The 17,875-nt window shown below is 34.3% G+C and overlaps 2 protein-coding genes and 1 non-coding gene across 3 annotated transcripts; 2 read left to right on the plus strand and 1 right to left on the minus strand.

Moving 5' to 3' along the window:
• The first annotated feature begins 1,748 nt into the window (after positions 1-1,748).
• On the plus strand, positions 1,749-4,646 carry LOC133284018 (glucan endo-1,3-beta-glucosidase 1-like). Its single transcript, XM_061480969.1, has 3 exons — positions 1,749-3,209; positions 4,034-4,061; positions 4,218-4,646. The coding sequence occupies exons 1-3, from the start codon at positions 1,832-1,834 to the stop codon at positions 4,387-4,389; spliced, it is 1,578 nt and encodes a 525-aa protein (XP_061336953.1). The 5' UTR covers positions 1,749-1,831; the 3' UTR covers positions 4,390-4,646.
• A 2,752-nt stretch (positions 4,647-7,398) lies between these two features.
• TRNAF-GAA (transfer RNA phenylalanine (anticodon GAA)) lies at positions 7,399-7,471 on the minus strand. Its single transcript has one exon. It is a non-coding gene; the product is annotated as a tRNA-Phe (tRNA).
• Positions 7,472-11,402: 3,931 nt separating this feature from the next.
• Positions 11,403-14,316, plus strand: LOC133284001 (L-ascorbate oxidase homolog). The gene is made up of 8 exons (XM_061480939.1): positions 11,403-11,549; positions 11,756-11,865; positions 12,031-12,301; positions 12,399-12,501; positions 12,645-12,990; positions 13,439-13,804; positions 13,903-13,981; positions 14,104-14,316. The coding sequence occupies exons 1-8, from the start codon at positions 11,403-11,405 to the stop codon at positions 14,314-14,316; spliced, it is 1,635 nt and encodes a 544-aa protein (XP_061336923.1).
• The last annotated feature ends 3,559 nt before the right edge of the window (positions 14,317-17,875 follow it).

The following is a 17,875-nucleotide window of genomic DNA, read 5'->3' on the forward strand; positions in this document are numbered from 1 at the left end:
ATGGATTTAATAAATCCAATTAAACACGTCTGCTACCGTGCCAAAAGATATATCTTGCAGGTTGTAACCAGTTATAGTTCCCAAAATTTTAAAATATATAATGTGATGCCACTAATCCTAGTTAGGATTAATTGGGTGTTAACCAAGTAAAAAACCCATTAAGCATCTATATGATGGGTATAAACGAAGCTATCAAGGAAATGCTGGCCCATTTTTAAGTTGTCCAAGACTAATGGCATTTTATATTAGATATGGAGCCCGAATTCCAGTTAAGAAAGCTAATGTTTTCAAATATTGTAGTAGTGAAATAGTAATAGAGAATTGACCTAACAAAGTGCTACTTCCGTCAAAAACAGCAGTGAAGACACTTACATTTTAACAATGGTTCTGCTCCTCTGTTATACGTGCTTGTGGTTTACATAACGCAGGCTTTTTTTTTTTTTAATATATTTCTTAGGACTCCCATTTCAGATTGCTGAAATATTCAACCCTTTTATTTGTTGAAGTATATTCTAATGCTAATGGCTTACATTACGGGGTGTAAAGTATATTCAAATTCAAATATTTGACACTTTGTTATGTTACGATATTTAATAGTGGTGGTAATAATGGGTACACATGTCATGTGTGGTCCTGTCATACAGTTTCAGTATGTCTTCGATTATAAGCTCATCAGATTCATGACCATTCTAGCTGATATGGGAACCAAGACGCTTTGTGTTTTTTCTGTTGGCATTCGGAGCCATAGTGCATACCATATGTTTGCTCATATTGCATACCAAAGTGACAGATTCCTCACATGTACTGATCAAAACAAAAATTCGCTTATATAAGCTATATAGTCTTCTCAATGCAAAACTTTTAGTTGGATATATATGTATATACATTTTGGTGGTTTTTTAGTTGGATATATTTAAATTCAGTGTATCTATGTATGTGTTGTAAATTGATTTTTATCTTTATAAAAACACATTTTACAGTAGCTACATTAATTTCTTTTGTCATTTGAATGCATATCCTAAAAGCTCAAAGTAAATAAAAATACATATCTTCAGAGAACTTTTTTTAAAGCACACACCACCGAGCATGTGTTTCCAAATAACAGTACGCTTTTTTATAATAATAAAAGCTAATTAGATAGAAACGATCACGTTCAAAGCAAGAGAAGCATTTGAATGCAGCAGTGAACAAGTAACGTCTCTATGCACAAGCCAGGCTGTCCTGTTGAAATTTAAGAACCATCTTTAAAGTTCGATTTAAATGAGTCAACAACATCATTGGTTAAAATAAAAAAGTAAAGCCATTGTCTTCCACCACAGAACTGTTAACAGTTCATACATAAAATGCCACCATTTTCTTCAATTTTTTTTTTTTCTCTTTTAGCTCAAATCCCTAGACTACGACGAAGAAAGTCAATTTCCTTTACCAAATTGAAGCCCCGTGAGATGTTTTTGTTTTCTCCGTTCTGCACTTTGTCTTCGGGTGTAAATCTTTTATAATTGATTATGATAAAAAAAATTAGTTTCATGTTTAAATAAGTAGGACCATATGTCAGTTAAAAACAATTTGAATAGGCCAATCCACTATTTTTCTTTTTATTCAGCAAAATCATATTCTCCACAAGTAGAAGCAGGGAAGGATAATTTAGACAATTCAATGCAGGAAAATCTGTTGAATAATGCAGCTGCTAGAAAGTAGAAAGTTACTCCCACAGTTTCTTTTCTTGCTTCCTCCAAGTAAGAGTAAGAATCCATCATCCATGTATAACCCCAATCTCTTTCCAATTTCAAACCCAAAAACAAAGAACCTTCTCAGAGGATGAGGATTTGTAATGGGAGCAAGCCCCTTTTCAATGACAAACTCTATTATCCACGCGCTGTCCTTGTTGCTCTTAGCCTTCTTAGCTTTCATTCAAGTTGCGAATTCTGATCAGCAAAACAAGAACGAAGACAATGAACCATTCGTGGGTGTGAACATTGGCACAGATGTCTCGAACCTGATGTCACCATCAGAGCTTGTGGCGTTCCTTCAGAAGCAGAAGATCACACACATCCGTCTCTACGATGCAAACACCGACATCCTCGGAGCCTTGTCCGACACCAACATTCGTGTCACCATCAGCGTACCCAACAACCAGCTCATCGCTATTGCTTCCTCCAACACCACCGCTTCTTCATGGATCCGTCGAAACGTCGTCGCTCACTACCCTCGCACCCTCATCGCCGCCATCTCCGTCGGCGACGAGGTTTTAACCACCGTCCCTTCCTCCGCCCCTCTTCTCCTCCCCGCCATTCAGTCCCTTCACTCTGCACTCGTAGCTTCAAATCTTCACAATCAGATCAAAGTTTCAACCCCTCATTCTGCTTCCATAATCGTCGACCCTTTTCCTCCTTCTCAGGCTTTCTTCAACCAAACCCTTTCCTCTTTCGTCTTCCCTCTTCTTCAGTTCCTTTCCCAAACTGGGTCCCCTTTCATGCTCAACCTTTACCCTTACTACGTCTTCATGCGGAACAAGGGTGTTGTTCCTCTCGACAACTCCTTGTTGAAGCCTCTCGCGCCTTCTAAGGAAATGGTGGACCCCAACACTCTTCTTCACTACACCAGCGTTTTTGATGCCATGATCGATGCTGCTTATTTTTCCATGAAGAACCTTAACGTTACCGATGTTGTGGTTCTTGTCACCGAAACGGGTTGGCCTTCCAAGGGTGATTCCAAGGAGCCTTATGCAACCAGAGACAATGCGGACACTTACAATTCCAACTTGATCAAGCATGTTTTTGATCGTAGTGGAACCCCTTTGCATCCCGAAACTACTTCGAATGTGTTTATATACGAACTTTTCAACGAGGATTTGAGGTCCCCGCCAGTGTCTGAGGCTAACTGGGGTTTGTTTTATGGGAATGCTACGCCTTCTTATTTGCTTCGTGTGTCTGGAATTGGAACTTTTCTGGCCAATGATGCTGCCAATCAGACATACTGCATTGCCATGGATGGTGTTGATTCCAAGACTTTGCAGGCAGCTTTAGATTGGGCTTGTGGACCGGGGCGATCTAATTGTTCGGAGATTCAACCTGGGGAGAATTGTTATCAGCCTAATAATGTGAAGAATCATGCTTCTTATGCGTTTGATAGCTATTACCAGAATGAAGGGAAGTCTCCTGAGTCTTGTGACTTCAAAGGAGCAGCTATGATCACAACCAGTGACCCCAGTTAGTGAATACTATAACTCTTTAGTCTTTTTTGCTCAATTTTGAGTTTTGATATTGCATTTGAATTCATTTAGTCGTCCATTATAATGTGTTGCTAACTGCATCCTGGGGAATCTGGGATTTTAATATGACATCAGATTTGGCTAGGTTCTTTAGTGGGAAGGGGTTCCAATTTTCATGTGGCTATTATGCGTTTAAAATCCTTCTTGTTTTGCATCGTTAGCTTACTTTATGATACTAAGGGAGAATTGACGGTCTAAGATGAGAAAAGGCTTGTGCACTATTGCACTGTAAGCATCTCTTACTTAAGATTGGAAAAAGGGAAAATTGAAACTGTGGGGAGGCAATGATTTCTGAAATGAAATGCATTTGTGTGTGGCACCCACATATTACAAAGGCACTTTGGCTTGTCTCTACTTTTTTTTTTTTTTTTCTAAACTGAAAATTGAAATGAAAAGAGGGACTAGAGATCACAGTGCCTTGTTGAAGAGGGGAACCATGAACCTCACTATGACTCAGTTGGATACCAGTTTGTGTGAGGGCCCCTGTTTGGCTGTTTACCCTCAAAATTGCAAAGATTCTGTTTCTTGTTTCTGGATTACCTACATATGTTCAATTTTTTAAAGAGTTTCTTATGGTATCCTTTCTTGCAATCCCAAGTATATCTGGTATACAAGCATACTTTCGGTATATCTATTTAGATATTGCATTTGTTCAAATGGGCTCCACAATTTAGTATATTTTTCTCTTCGTTGTCTATTGCTGGTGTTAACAATAATTAATATATTTTTTTTTCTCTCTTGTGGGGAATAATACCTTTGCAGGTCACGGCAACTGTCTATTTCCTGGAAGGTAACAACTATTGTCTTCTTATCTGCCCAGTCATTTTTTACTGTGCTCCTATAAAAAAGACCTAAACTGCTCTCCAAATCTGAACTTTTGGGCATTTTTAAATTTTAAGAACTTGCTTCTTTACCTAAATGTGTTTTCTTGATCAATGTGATGCAGTAAGGAATTAAGCAACAAGACAAAGCAAGTAGTGAACTCTACTCATTCAAGCAATGCAGGGGAGAAGTTGAGGTTCAGAACCTTTAGCAGCATCAAAATAAGTGCAATGAACAACATTTTGCACATTTACTTAGTTGCTGCTTTCCCCACTATGTTGTTATTCGTTTTGTGAGTTGCAAATAATAGATTTTTTTTTGGAGGTGGGGGAATATGTAGGATTGTTTTGAATTTCTTAGTGACAAAGGATAAGAGAAAAAGAATTCTGGATGACCTGTTGTTCTAAACTTAGTGCTTAAAGATAGATGCTTCCTTTTAAGAAAGTAGGGTGTATAATTTTCACGTGGGGGGTTGTTGTAATTAAATATGCTTCCTTTTGTTAACTAATTTATGTAAAAAATGAACATAATAGGAATAGATCTTCTCATATAAATTTTGTCATGTGAACACGTGAACAGAGGGATACAAATATAAAGATCATAAAATACGGTCCTACAAATTTTATGAGGACCTCACCACTTTAGGTCTCTGTGTCTATTTCTTCATTCACCTGACTTTTTCATTTGAAAAATTTACCTAAGAAGATATATTCCCGAACATAACATAGATATCAACATTGAGTTGGAGTACTATGACACTTTTTGTTTTTATTAACTTTGTTTTTCTTTACCTCGTCATTTTCTCCTTACATTTTCTGGGAAGAACGATTTAAACAATTCAGTCTCGTAGTAATTTCAAACTTGAAGCTCCTTTGTGTGTGTTTGTGTTAGTAGGTGTTGGAAGCAAGCTTGGGATTCAGTTCCAGTTGGGGATGGGGAGAATGGGAATGGAACCATGACCACCACCTTCGGTGGGGAGGTTGAGCCTATTGAGATTAATGTTGTAGTCATGGAATTTTTGTTTTTGTTTTTGTTTCTAAAAAAAGAAAAGAAAAGAAAACACATTACAATAAATTCAGCTCGGTGAAGTTAGCTTTTTATATTATATTTCTCTTTAACATTTCCTTACACAAGGGTTCACGTGGTCTTGGTAAAGAAAATTTATAATATTTATTATTATTTTTTAATAGAATAGGAGGTGGGGATGTTGAATTTGTGACCATTTGATCATTGAGCTATGATATAATATAAAAATATTATTTCAACCCCAAAAACTTTTATTAGATAAATATCAATTAGGGATTTTTATATTATATTATTTGTCATTCAGTCAAGTCCAAAAGAAATCAGGTCTTTGATGAGTCCATTCTACTAAGATATTAAGTTACAACTTTAGTTCGTGGAATACTTGGAGTTGCCTTGGAGGATGAGAGCAATTAGTGACCTTATGCAGTTGCATTCTGCAGATTTTTTTTTTCTCGTATTAATTTGTTACCATAGAAATTAATGTGGCTTCATCTAACCTATATATCTGTTCAAAAAAAATAAAAATTTGAGATTTGATGAAAAATACTTAAAAAGAGATTAATTAAATGAGAAGAAAATTATCTTTTTTTGAAAAAAAGATATATCCATTTGGATATATTCGATATACAGAAAAAAATTTCCCTAGGTTAGGAGTATTTCTTTCCAAGGTTAGGATGTACCCAAGTGGGTATATGGGATATACCCAAATTGGTACGTATTTTTTTTTTCTGAAAAGAAATTTTTTTCTTCCCATTTAATTCATATCTTTTTAAGAATTTCCTATCAAATCCCAAATTTTTTCTTTTTTTTGACAGATGTACGGTGCAGTGCATTTGATGCAATAAAAAAAATTCCTAACTTAGGAAAAAATTTAATATGGTCCCGGACTTTGGTGGTCCCTCTAATAAGAATATGACACTTGGATTAAATTTTTATTTTTCTCTTCTTCCTCCCTAACTTTTTCTCTCTCCTCGGTCGTCATCAATTCAAAAGTGGTGGGAGAGCACTAAATTCCTACTCCTAACCTAGGGCACTTGTGTCAAAGGAGGTTACTCCAGACATTTATGACACTTCTAGCAATCCAGCTGGTGGATTGCATGTCATTGTTCAATTTCTTCTGAGAAGGCCCATTCAAGAGCGTAACTTCAGTATGGTGGTAAGTATATCTTTCATCTATATATATACTTTAACAAAATATAATTTGCTTGATGTTCTATTTATAATCCAGTCTTACTTCTAAGCACATATGTTGCATTCAGTTTGATTCTGATGATTATCTACTAGTTTTCATGTTAAAATTTTTGTGGGATCACTATTTTGTAGGGGTGTTCGCGGTCTGGATTAGATCAGTTTTGGAAGCAAAAATCATCCGATCCAATCCCTTCGGTTTGATCATATAATCATCCATTCGGTTTGGATTTTCTTTTAAATCCGATCCAATCCAATCCAATTTTTTTCGGTTTGAATTGGATCGGTTTTCGATTTTTTGAAAATCCTAAATATTATTTCATGATTATTGTGCAAATAACATCTTTTGTATATATTGGTTTTGTAAAAAAAAAAATTGAAATACAAAAGTATTAGTAAACTATAATATAGTTTTTTTTGGACAATGAGATATGAAGCTTTACAAACATAAAATTTTGTTGATCAGATGTGACTAGATTTTTTTTTTGGTTTAGTTGATGGGTTAACGGGTCTTGAGTTTAGAAATTTTTAGGCTATGATTAGGGAAAAATTCAAGTAGGTAGACGAAAATTAATATATTGGATCGGTTTGGATTGGATCGATTTTCATCAACCCATCCAAAAACCGATCCAATCCAATTAAAATTTGCGGTTTTTTTTCGGTTTTCAGTTTATTCGGTTCGGTCACCGCGTTTTGAATCGGTTTATGATCACCCCTACTATTTTGTATGCTAATATGCAGTTTATTCAGGGGACTTTTAGAAAGTAGGACTAAATTTGTTCAAGCTTAGACAAATTTTTATGATCGCGGTGATCATGTTCATAAGTTATGTGTCTATGAGTGAGCACTTTTATATGTCAGTGACAGTGATCGCTGGTGAATGTAAAATGATTATTCTCACTCTTTGCTGTATAGGTGTGATTTGCAGGCGGTTGTGTATGGATTGAAGAAAAGTGAAAAGGAGAAACAATGTCAGAAAACTTGGTTGTTTAGTGATGAATATCCTTTTGGTACTCTGCTTGCTTCTTCCCACTTCTGTTCGGGGGTTAGTTTCCTTACTATTCAGGGTGCTGGAAATGAAAAAGGGTATTTGCGGTGAGCGTGGATCGAACACGCGACCTTCAGATCTTCAGTCTGACGCTCTCCCAACTGAGCTATCCCCGCACGTTGAAATGGTTTGTACCCGTCTTATATAATTATTAAAATGTACCTCATGTGAATCACAAAATTCGTAGTTATATTAATTACAACCTCTTTATACTGAATGAATATGAAGTAATAAATTACTTTTGATATTCTTACTATTTTAATAAAATAAATAATAGTTCGTTTTTTCTGCCGTTACTGCAGATAAGTTATTTTCAGTAAGTCTAATACAATGTCGTTTTGGACGGAAATTATGGTATTTTTATATTTATAATTTTTTAAGATTTCAATATCAAAACAACATCGTTTTGAGAATAAATACAAATAACTTATCTGCATTAATTGCAGAAATATTTTTCTCAACAAATAATTATAATTTTAACTTTGTTTAACTACATTTAATTTGGAAATTGGATGTCAAAAAATAATATTTTATTGTTAAGTAAGTTCATATTAGTTTGGTATAAAATATGATGAGTGGGCCATTGGACTTCAGTACTTCACCCTATTGATGGGACATACTAACGTGAATAAAAAGAGTTACTTCTAAACACCAAAAAGAAAAAAAAGTTAATAGTTAATAGGGAAAAATTAATATTATGTTGTAGGAAAATTCTTAGGTCATATTATAGAGACAATTAATTATGGGGTCCATTATTTTTAAATTAAAAGAAAAGTAAAAAAATTAATGAATTCACTTTTATGTTTGTGTAGAAAAATTGCTTGTGTCATATAAAAGGAGAAAAACATTACCTTAGTCAATAATATCAAATATAATTTACAAAATGTAATCCAACAATGAAAACACGCGCTCAAGAGGTACCATGAGTAGATGGGCTCAAATATGTCTTATTTCTTCAAGAACGCTCTGGGTAGCATTTTTCTCTCTGTCTGCTACTACTTAAAATTAGTTTACTTTTAGCTTCTCTGATTATTCTTTGTTATTATTTAAGAAGAAAGTGAAACATGGGAAATTTAGTAATAAAACATAATTAATATAAGATAATGTAAAACTTGAATTTAATAAGAAATAAAAAAGTTAATAATAAGAAATAAAAAAGTTAAGTAAGATTATAAAATTATTGAAAGGTTTCTTATAATTTAGAAGTAGTTGCATAAAGAATCATTTCACCAAAAATCTTAAGGTGGTGAATACAGATTTTCTTAATGATTTATATTATTCTTTATTACAACCCCGCGCAAGAGCTCTTTGTGCTTGAAACGTGGATATTGTACAAGTCCAATTTTTTTTTTGATTTTATCTTGTGCTTATTTAATTTCACTTGAAAGTAAGAGCAGTGAGGATTGAACTCGTAATCTCATGGTCACTTAAGCTCTGAGCTCTGATATCATGTAACAAATCAATTCAACCCAAAAGCTTAGATTGAATTGGGGGTGAGGATCGAACTCGTGATCTTGTAGTCACTTAAGCTTTGATACCATGTAACAAACCAATTCAACCCAAAAGCTTAGATTGAATTGACGCTTTATATGGTATCAAAGCTTAAGTGACCATGAAATTACGAGTGCGATCATCACTGCTCCCCACTTTCAAGTGGAATTAAATAAGCACAAGATAAAATCAAAAAAAATAAATATAGACTTGTACATTATCCACACTTCAATCTCAAAGGGCTCTTATGTAAGGGCTGTGTTATAGAATAATATAAACAATTAAAAAGGCCATCACCCAATATCTTAAAGTTTTGGGTTGAATTGATTCTTTACATGGTATCAGAACCTTTTAGGTTGAATTGATTCTTTACCAGTTAAATGAAAAAAAATAACAATACTATTTTAATAAATAAATTTCAAAAATAATTTTAATAAAATTAAGATAATTAATTTCATAATAAAAAAGTAGAATAATATTATTTAAATGATGTTTGTGATTTAAGAGTTGTCGAATGAAAAATTGATGTATATCACAATGATAAATCGAATAAATAAAAAATAGTAAGAACAATGATAATAAAATTAATAAGAGATAATACTAAAGGGAAAAATATTTCTTCAGTCACCGGAGATAAGTGAGTTTAAAACGACGTCGTTTTGAGGTTATAAGATTAAAAATAATAATGATAAAGACTAATATAACCCTGCAATATATTAGAATTATAAAAACACATTGATTTCCGTTCCAAAACGATGTCATTTTGAGTTTACCAGAGATAATTTATCTATATATTGAATAGAGAAATCCTAATACAAATACTATTAAGAGCCTGTTTGTTTGAGCTTCTCAAAACAGTAACTTTTATCTCTTTCTTATTTTAGAAGTGATTTTTATAAAAGTTAAAGCTATTTATATTTTTATAAAAATATTTGACTTTTGGCTTTTGCTTTTCTTAGAAGTTAAAATTTTTAACTTCTGAAAAAAGTAGATTTTTGACTTTTTTTTTTGTGACTTATGCTTTTAAAAAAAGCAGACATCCAAACAAACAAAAAAAAGTATTTTTTTTCTTGAAAAAAAGCAGTTTTATAAGAAGAAAGAGTTGATCGAAACGGCCCTAAAAGAATTTGCATAGATCGTTGAATGATGAAAGCTACGCACGTTAGCACGGGAAATCTAATAAGTAAAATTAATTAATCAACGAAAATACTAATAAAATAAGGGATTGATTATATTGCATATTAATTTAATCTTCTTCTTCTTCTTATTTTTTTCAATTAAATTTAAATCAACGATTTAAAATAACTAAAAATATAACAAAATTAAATAGATAAACCAATGGATCCCACCCCTTATTCATATGATAATTTTTTTAAAAAAAATATAATACATTAGAAATAAACCTTTTGTACCAAATGATGTAACTAGTTGGCGCCAAAAAACTGAGCAATAAGGATAATGACATGTGTTCGATTCTCTTAGAAGGGATTTAAAGTTTTAATCTCGAAATCTGTTACAAACTGAACCAATCGCGAAAGAATGAACCAATTAAAATATCTTCAAAATAAACCTTTTGTATTCCACAGCTACTAATAATGCTATTATATTTTTGGTAGATTATACTCCATACTAATATTAAGATATCATTCCTATATATAAATGCTTTTATAGCATAAAGGAAGGATATACATCCCCAGTTTAATTTTTCTATATATAAAGGGTTTTATAATTCTCATGTTGAATAAGAATTACAATCTTTTGTTGTAGAGATAAAAAATATGTGAGACCTATGTGTTAGAAAAAATCATATGTAAGACTCATAATAGCACGAAAATCGAAAGATGTGTAGAAAAATTATAATTCTCATGTTAAATTAGAATTATAAAACCCATATATAAATGCTTTCATAGCATAAAGCAAGGGTATATATATAGGAAAAAAATAAAAATTCAGTGATCGGATCATCCAGTGCACTAAGTTCTCCCGGGAGAACATAGTGCACTAAATATTATAATGATGTTCTCTCGGGAAAACATAGTTATAATATTTACTATAACTGTATTCTCCTGGAAGAACACTGGACCAAATTTTTGTACAATCACTAAACCCATATATATATATATATGGGGAAAGTGTTTATCCTTTTAAATGACACAACTTATATTATTTCACTCTCACAAAGAAGTGGGACCCACACCTTTATTTTTTTTGTCAACTCTCTCTCCTCCTTTATGTATCTCTTCCTCTCTCATAAAATGACACAACTTTACGTCCTTAAAGATGACACACGCTTTACCCATATATATATATATATATATATATATATATATATATATATGTGCGCTGACTCTAAACTGCTGATAACTGATTCAATCTTTCTTCGCGCACTCGTTACTAGTAAACAAGAGGAAGAGAGTAAGACATTGTAGTTGCAAGTTCTTTATTAGCTGGCGCTAAATCTTTGTTTTACCACAGATATATAGTTTCTAAGAAACAAAACTCTTCTGTCTTTTTACAAGTTCTGTTTGTGGTGGGGAGAAAGAAAGTGTTTTCACAATGAGGTTACGCAACGCTCTTTCTTCTCTCATTATTCTTGTTGCAATTTCATTTCTTTGTACTGGGGTCAAATGCGAAGACCCATATAGGTTCTTCACTTGGAAGATCACCTACGGTGACGTCCATCCTCTTGGTGTTAAGCAACAGGTTCTTTTCCTTATAACATCTTTTACTTTCTTCTTTTTAGTTACTAGAAACAGCCATTCTTGTTTCTTGAAACCTCATGGTATGCAGATTCTGCTAGCATGAGCAACAAATGCATGTTCTTTTTCATTTATATATGAATAAACAGATAGTAAGTCTTTGTTAAAGATGTTTGGGGTTCAATGTAGCTCTTGGTTTCAATTTTGTAGGGGATCTTGATTAATGGGCAATTCCCAGGGCCTCTCATAGAAGCAGTTACAAATGACAACCTGATCATCAGTGTGTATAACTATCTTACTGAACCATTCCTAATATCATGGTATATTTCTTGTATCTTATTTCTACCTCCAAGAATGAATGGTTTTCTCTTTTTGATAGACTCGTTTTCTGTGCAATCATACCAATGATTTTGAGTATTTATTCAAGTAAATGATATAGTTTATTGGAATTGGATGGTCTTGACTCATTAACATACCTCCTGCAGGAACGGATTACAGCAAAGGAGGAACTCATGGCAAGATGGAGTTTATGGCACAAACTGTCCAATCCCACCTGGGAAGAACTTCACTTATGTTCTCCAAGTGAAAGACCAGATTGGTAGCTTTTTCTATTTCCCATCTCTTGGAATGCAAAAAGCTGCTGGTGGATTTGGTAGCATCATAATTCGGAGCCGTCCTAGAATTCCTGTTCCTTTTCCTCCTCCTTCAGGGGACTTCTCCATACTTGTTGGAGATTGGTTCAAGACAGACCATCATGTAAAAACCATTTGCATTTGTTTCAATCTCTTCTATTTACATTATTTCCCCATGTTCTCCATAATACTTGCGCATTGTTTTTTATCTGTTGTTATAGGAACTGAAACGAATCCTAGATAATGGTCATGATCTTCCCTTTCCTCATGGACTTCTTATCAATGGACGTGGTTGGAACGCAGTCACATTCACCGTTGACCAAGGTTGGTTAAAATCTAGTCACTTTTGTTTCTTAACTATTGAGGAACTTCCTCATACTCTGCCACAGCCTTTAACATTGACGTCCCTAAATTTTAAGACTCGTGCCTTTTATTGCATCATTATTTTTTCAATATGCCATCTGCAGGTAAGACTTACAGATTCAGGATATCAAATGTGGGGCTCAAAACATCCATCAACTTCAGAATCCAGGGTCACAAGATGAAACTTGTGGAGGTAGAAGGATCTCATACCCTCCAGAACACATTTTCTTCCCTTGACATCCATCTTGGGCAGTCCTATTCTGTGCTTGTCACAACTAATCAGCCTGCCAAGGATTACTACATAGCTGTGTCTACAAGATTTACCAGACGAATGCTAACAACAACTTCCATTCTTCACTACAGCAATTCATGCAATAGTGTATCTGGTCCCGTTCCCCCAGGACCTACCCTTGATATTGCTTCGTCTCTATATCAGGCCAGAACTATCCGGTACTCCTTGTTAACTTTTTCTCCATTTGAAGCCTATAACTATTGAAATTTTCATATACATGAAGCTTCATTATTGGAAGTTCAGTGTCACGTAAGAAAAATACTTTCCCTTAAACATCGACTAGCTAATGTAAGGGTGGGGATACACAGCCTTATTCTTACATATCTGCAATGAGGCAGTTTTCTCGAATTCGAATCCATAATCTTTCAATCACAAAGGAGCAATTGTACCTCTGCTCCGGGCTCGTCATCTTTTAAGTTCAATGTCACAACCAAAAAAAAAAAATCCATTTAAAATTAAGATTTTAATTTGGTATGCAAGATGTTAATAAGTCACTAAGACATAGGTTTTGAAGAAAAATCTTGAAGAAACTTGAGTATAGTTTGTACTTCTTAGGTAACTAATATGTAATTCTCATGTTTTTTGTTTCAATGCTCCTTAAATCAGGTGGAACCTGACAGCAAGTGGACCTAGACCAAACCCTCAAGGATCTTACCACTACGGATTCATAAAACCCACTCGAACCATCATGCTGGCAAACTCTGCCCCTTTTATCAATGGCAAGCAAAGGTATGCGGTCAACAGTGTCTCATATGTTGCACCAGATACCCCATTGAAGCTAGCTGACTACTACAACATCCCTGGAGTTTTCTCTGTTGGAAGCATTCCTACCAAGCCCACCAGGAGCAAAGCCTACCTCCAAACTTCTGTCATGGGGGCTAATTTCCATGAATATGTGGAGATTGTGTTCCAAAATTGGGAGAACTCTGTACAATCATGGCATGTTGATGGCTATTCTTTCTTTGTTGTAGGGTAAACTTAATTATACCAATGAAACTTATTAACCACATGTTTCCATATTTATTTGCATGCACTTAAATATCTTACGTTTCATCTTGTGAGATTATTAGGTTCGGTACAGGGCAGTGGACACCTGCAAGTAGAGGATACTACAATCTGAGAGACACTGTTTCTAGATGCACCACTCAGGTAAAAAAACACACGAGTGTATGGAATTGTTAGTTAAACTACTTGTGAATTTTGAGGAATAGAAAAGCTGTAGTTTCAAACAACTTATTGTAAAGCTTTGTTTTTGTTCCAACTGAACTCAGGTGTACCCAAGGTCATGGACTGCAGTCTACATGGCGCTAGACAATGTAGGAATGTGGAACATAAGGTCTGAGAATTGGGCAAGGCAATACTTGGGGCAGCAATTCTATCTCAGGGTATATACACCTTCAAAGTCATGGAGAGATGAATATCCAATACCAAAGAATGCTCTTCTTTGTGGCAGGGCTAGAGGTCGTCACGCTAGGCTTTTCTAATTTAAGTAAATCCGTAGAAGCATTACATACTTAGAGAGTTGGCATATATTGTTGTCAATATTACTACAAAAATTATCTCACAATATCTTATTTCTATCTTAGAATAATGCAGAGTATATTTAAATTTCTATAATTTCAATATACTATATATGATTTACTGTCAATAGCTCACATTCAGCTTTGAGTTATTATTAATGTGTTGGTCTCAATTTCCCCCTCAATTCTTTTTTTATTTGATGATTTAGCTTTGCTTTGTATGAATTAGGTACTTTCATGTTGAAGAAGAAAATGTGCAGTGAAAGCATATGTTCGATTGTTTCTAATATCATTTTTGAAAGAGGTTTAAAGTCTTAATCCCAGAAACTATTCCTGACCCGTATATATATATATATATATATATATATATATATATATATATATATATATATATATATTATATAGATATGATCCTTTGACACCGGTGTTAAATTTGAAATTTGACACCTTATCTGAGAGCCTTTAGATAAAAAAAGATCAATGGCTCTGATTTGTAAGCATGTGACACCATTGATTTTTTTTATCTAATGGCTATAAGATGAGGTGTCAAATTTCAAATTTGACACTGGTGTCAAAGGATCCTACCTCATATATATATATATGTATATATATATATATATATATATATATATATATATATACACTAAATTGTTTCTAAATGTCTCAAAAGCAATAACAAAATGGATGATAAAAAATATTCGCAAAAGTATCGGCATCCCCCTCCTTGCGGTTAAGGTAACGACTTCGGGCATTGCCAGCTCTTATAGTGTGACGGGCGGTGTGTGCAAGGCCCGGGAACGAATTCACCGCCGTATGGCTGACCGACAATAACACTTATACTGATACACTAGTATAAAATTGTTGGGAATGGTACGAGGGAGCCCAAAATCTTTGCAAAGGATTTATTCACCAATGGGGCAAATGAGAAACCACAATAAGCGGGCTGACACCTCATCTCAACCCAAAACCTTAAGGCTGTAGGTTTATGGGTCTTTTACACTTTATATGGTCATCACTTGGTCTATGTCTAGCCGATGTGGTACTTCTTTATAAATCATACTTGAATACTTTCAACATCTTCCCCTCAAGTGTGAGACCCAACATCATGCTCCCCAAGGGCAACTTCTGCGGAAGTCTTTTTTCTCTTTACTATTGGAGTCACATTAGCCTTCTGCGGAAGCCTTGAAACATCACCATCTCTAAATACCCAGCCCAACCAAACCTTTGACTCTGATACCACTGTTAAGAATGGTTTATCGCTTGGCCCATGGATGTATCCCTTACAATGGATTTTGGGCTCCCCCGTACCATTCTTAACAAATATATATATATATATATATGGGGCAGGATATTCTTACACCGGTGTAAGAGTTACAAGTCTTACACTCAATCTTGACCATTGATCCACTTGTATCTAATGGCTCACATTACTAAAAAATTTGAGCCCTTAGATATAAGTGGGATCATCGGACAAGATTGAGAGTGTAACTTACACTGGTGTAAAATGATCCTCACCCTATATATATATATATATATATATATATATATATATATATATATATATATGAGGTAGGATTCTTTGACACCACTCTCAAATTTGAAGTTTTTGACTCCTCATCTGAGAGCCGTTAGATAAAAAAAATCAATGACGATAGATGATGTGTCAAATTTCAAATTTGACACTAGTGTCAAAGGATCTTACCTCTATATATATATATGTCAAATTTAAAATTTGACACCTCATTTGAGAGCCGTTAGATCAAAAAAGATCAATGGTGTCGTATGCTTACAAATCAGGTTGAATTTTTTAATCTAATGGCTCTCAGATGAGGTGTGAAACTTTAAATTTGACACTGATGTCAAAGGATCCTACTTCATATATATATAGGGGAAAATATTTCTGCAGCCACTTTAGATAATGTTGTTTACATCTACCCTATTTTAACTAAGTATGACCGGTCATACATTAAAATTGCATTATCTCTCTCCGCCACGTCAGTCGACAGTGTCTGAGGAAAGAGAAAAAAAAGAATAGCTTTATTGTTATAACTAAATATGACCTCATACTTAGTTAAAAAAGATAGCTGTAGATAACCTTATCTAAAGTGGCTGTAGAAATACTTTTTTCATATATATATATATATAATTTAAGGGAAATAATTATCTCATTTTACATGAGATAATTATCTCATACACTAGATACAAATTGAATATGGGACTTACTTTAAATTTTATCTCTCTCCTTTATTCTCTCTTCTCTCTCTTTCGTACGTGTGTAGGAGATTTTTTCTCTTATGTTAGATGAGAAAAACAATCTCCATAATTTAATATGAATGGTTAGATGAGAGCTCCCAAGTGGAGACAATATTTGAAGCTTATCTACATTGCCATTCATTCCGAATGTCGTTGTGGTTACGAAGCCACGCTGCCCTTGCTTCTGCCAATCCTTCCAAGGGAATATTCCTCCACTTTGAAACCGCATCATGTCAGCTGCATGCCTTTGCGTTTGCGTTTACACAACCCCGCTCACGCGCCCCCGGCCGTGTGTGTGGAGAAATGTCATCACATGCACTTGGATTCAGTTCAACCATTTTGGCATTATCTTCAGAACCTTCCACGCATGCCACCAATCTCCATTCTTATTTACATGCTCACCAATGCTAATTCCCTATCCTTAACTAGGTGTAAACATGAGAGGAAACCCGGACATGCGAACCATGTCTACGTGGCAACACATGATTGGTTCTCGAAGGAGCATGGTGTTGGTGTGAATGTGCGTGGCCAAATTATCTGGCCTTAATATAGGGAGCTTTCGGTTCTGTCCCGAATGAAGAGACTTTATTTGTCTTTGTTTGTAATGCATTGGCTTCACTTTATAATAAAGGAGGGATAATCGGAAGCTATGCATTGGTTTCTTTGGGACATTCAATATTGCTTCTGTCATCCATCTTTCTACAGTATTTGACAGTGTCTAAAGTTCAATATTTCCTCCCTCTAAGCCTGCAACTTTCCTATTATATTTTTGTTTCCAAGGTGTTACATTTTTTTTTTTTTTTTTTTATAACATAGTCTTAGATGATGACTGTTACCGCATTCATGTTGCAGTTAATTTGACTTGAGAATTTTTTTTATCCCAGCTTACATAAATTATTCTTATGGGTATTTATTACCCTCTCTTAAGAAACATCTAGATGAATAATTAATAAGTGAATGAATTTAAGAAGAAAAGAAGTAATTGAAAAAGAGAGAGTAAATTTATAAGGAGAAGCATGTGCAATCAGGGTAGTTAGTATCTGGCTATGGTTTGACTTTACCTCTACTAATAAATAGTATTTATAAGGGTAAGTTATTCTTGAATTGTAAATGTAATAATGAATAAGTATATTATAGCTGATTCCTTTCCTTAAGAGACAAAGAATGTCAGGAAAAGACCCAAGGGAATGTCTAAAGAAAATGATATCACAAAGACCACAGTGATGGAACGGCCCGGCCCTTTCACTTCTTAACCTTTCATTTTCACCCA

The sequence above is a fragment of the Gastrolobium bilobum genome, unplaced genomic scaffold (genome assembly GCF_033153095.1).
Source record: "Gastrolobium bilobum isolate Gb01-03AN ecotype WA unplaced genomic scaffold, APGP_CSIRO_Gbil_v1 utg7102, whole genome shotgun sequence".
NCBI classification, from domain to species: domain Eukaryota; kingdom Viridiplantae; phylum Streptophyta; class Magnoliopsida; order Fabales; family Fabaceae; genus Gastrolobium; species Gastrolobium bilobum.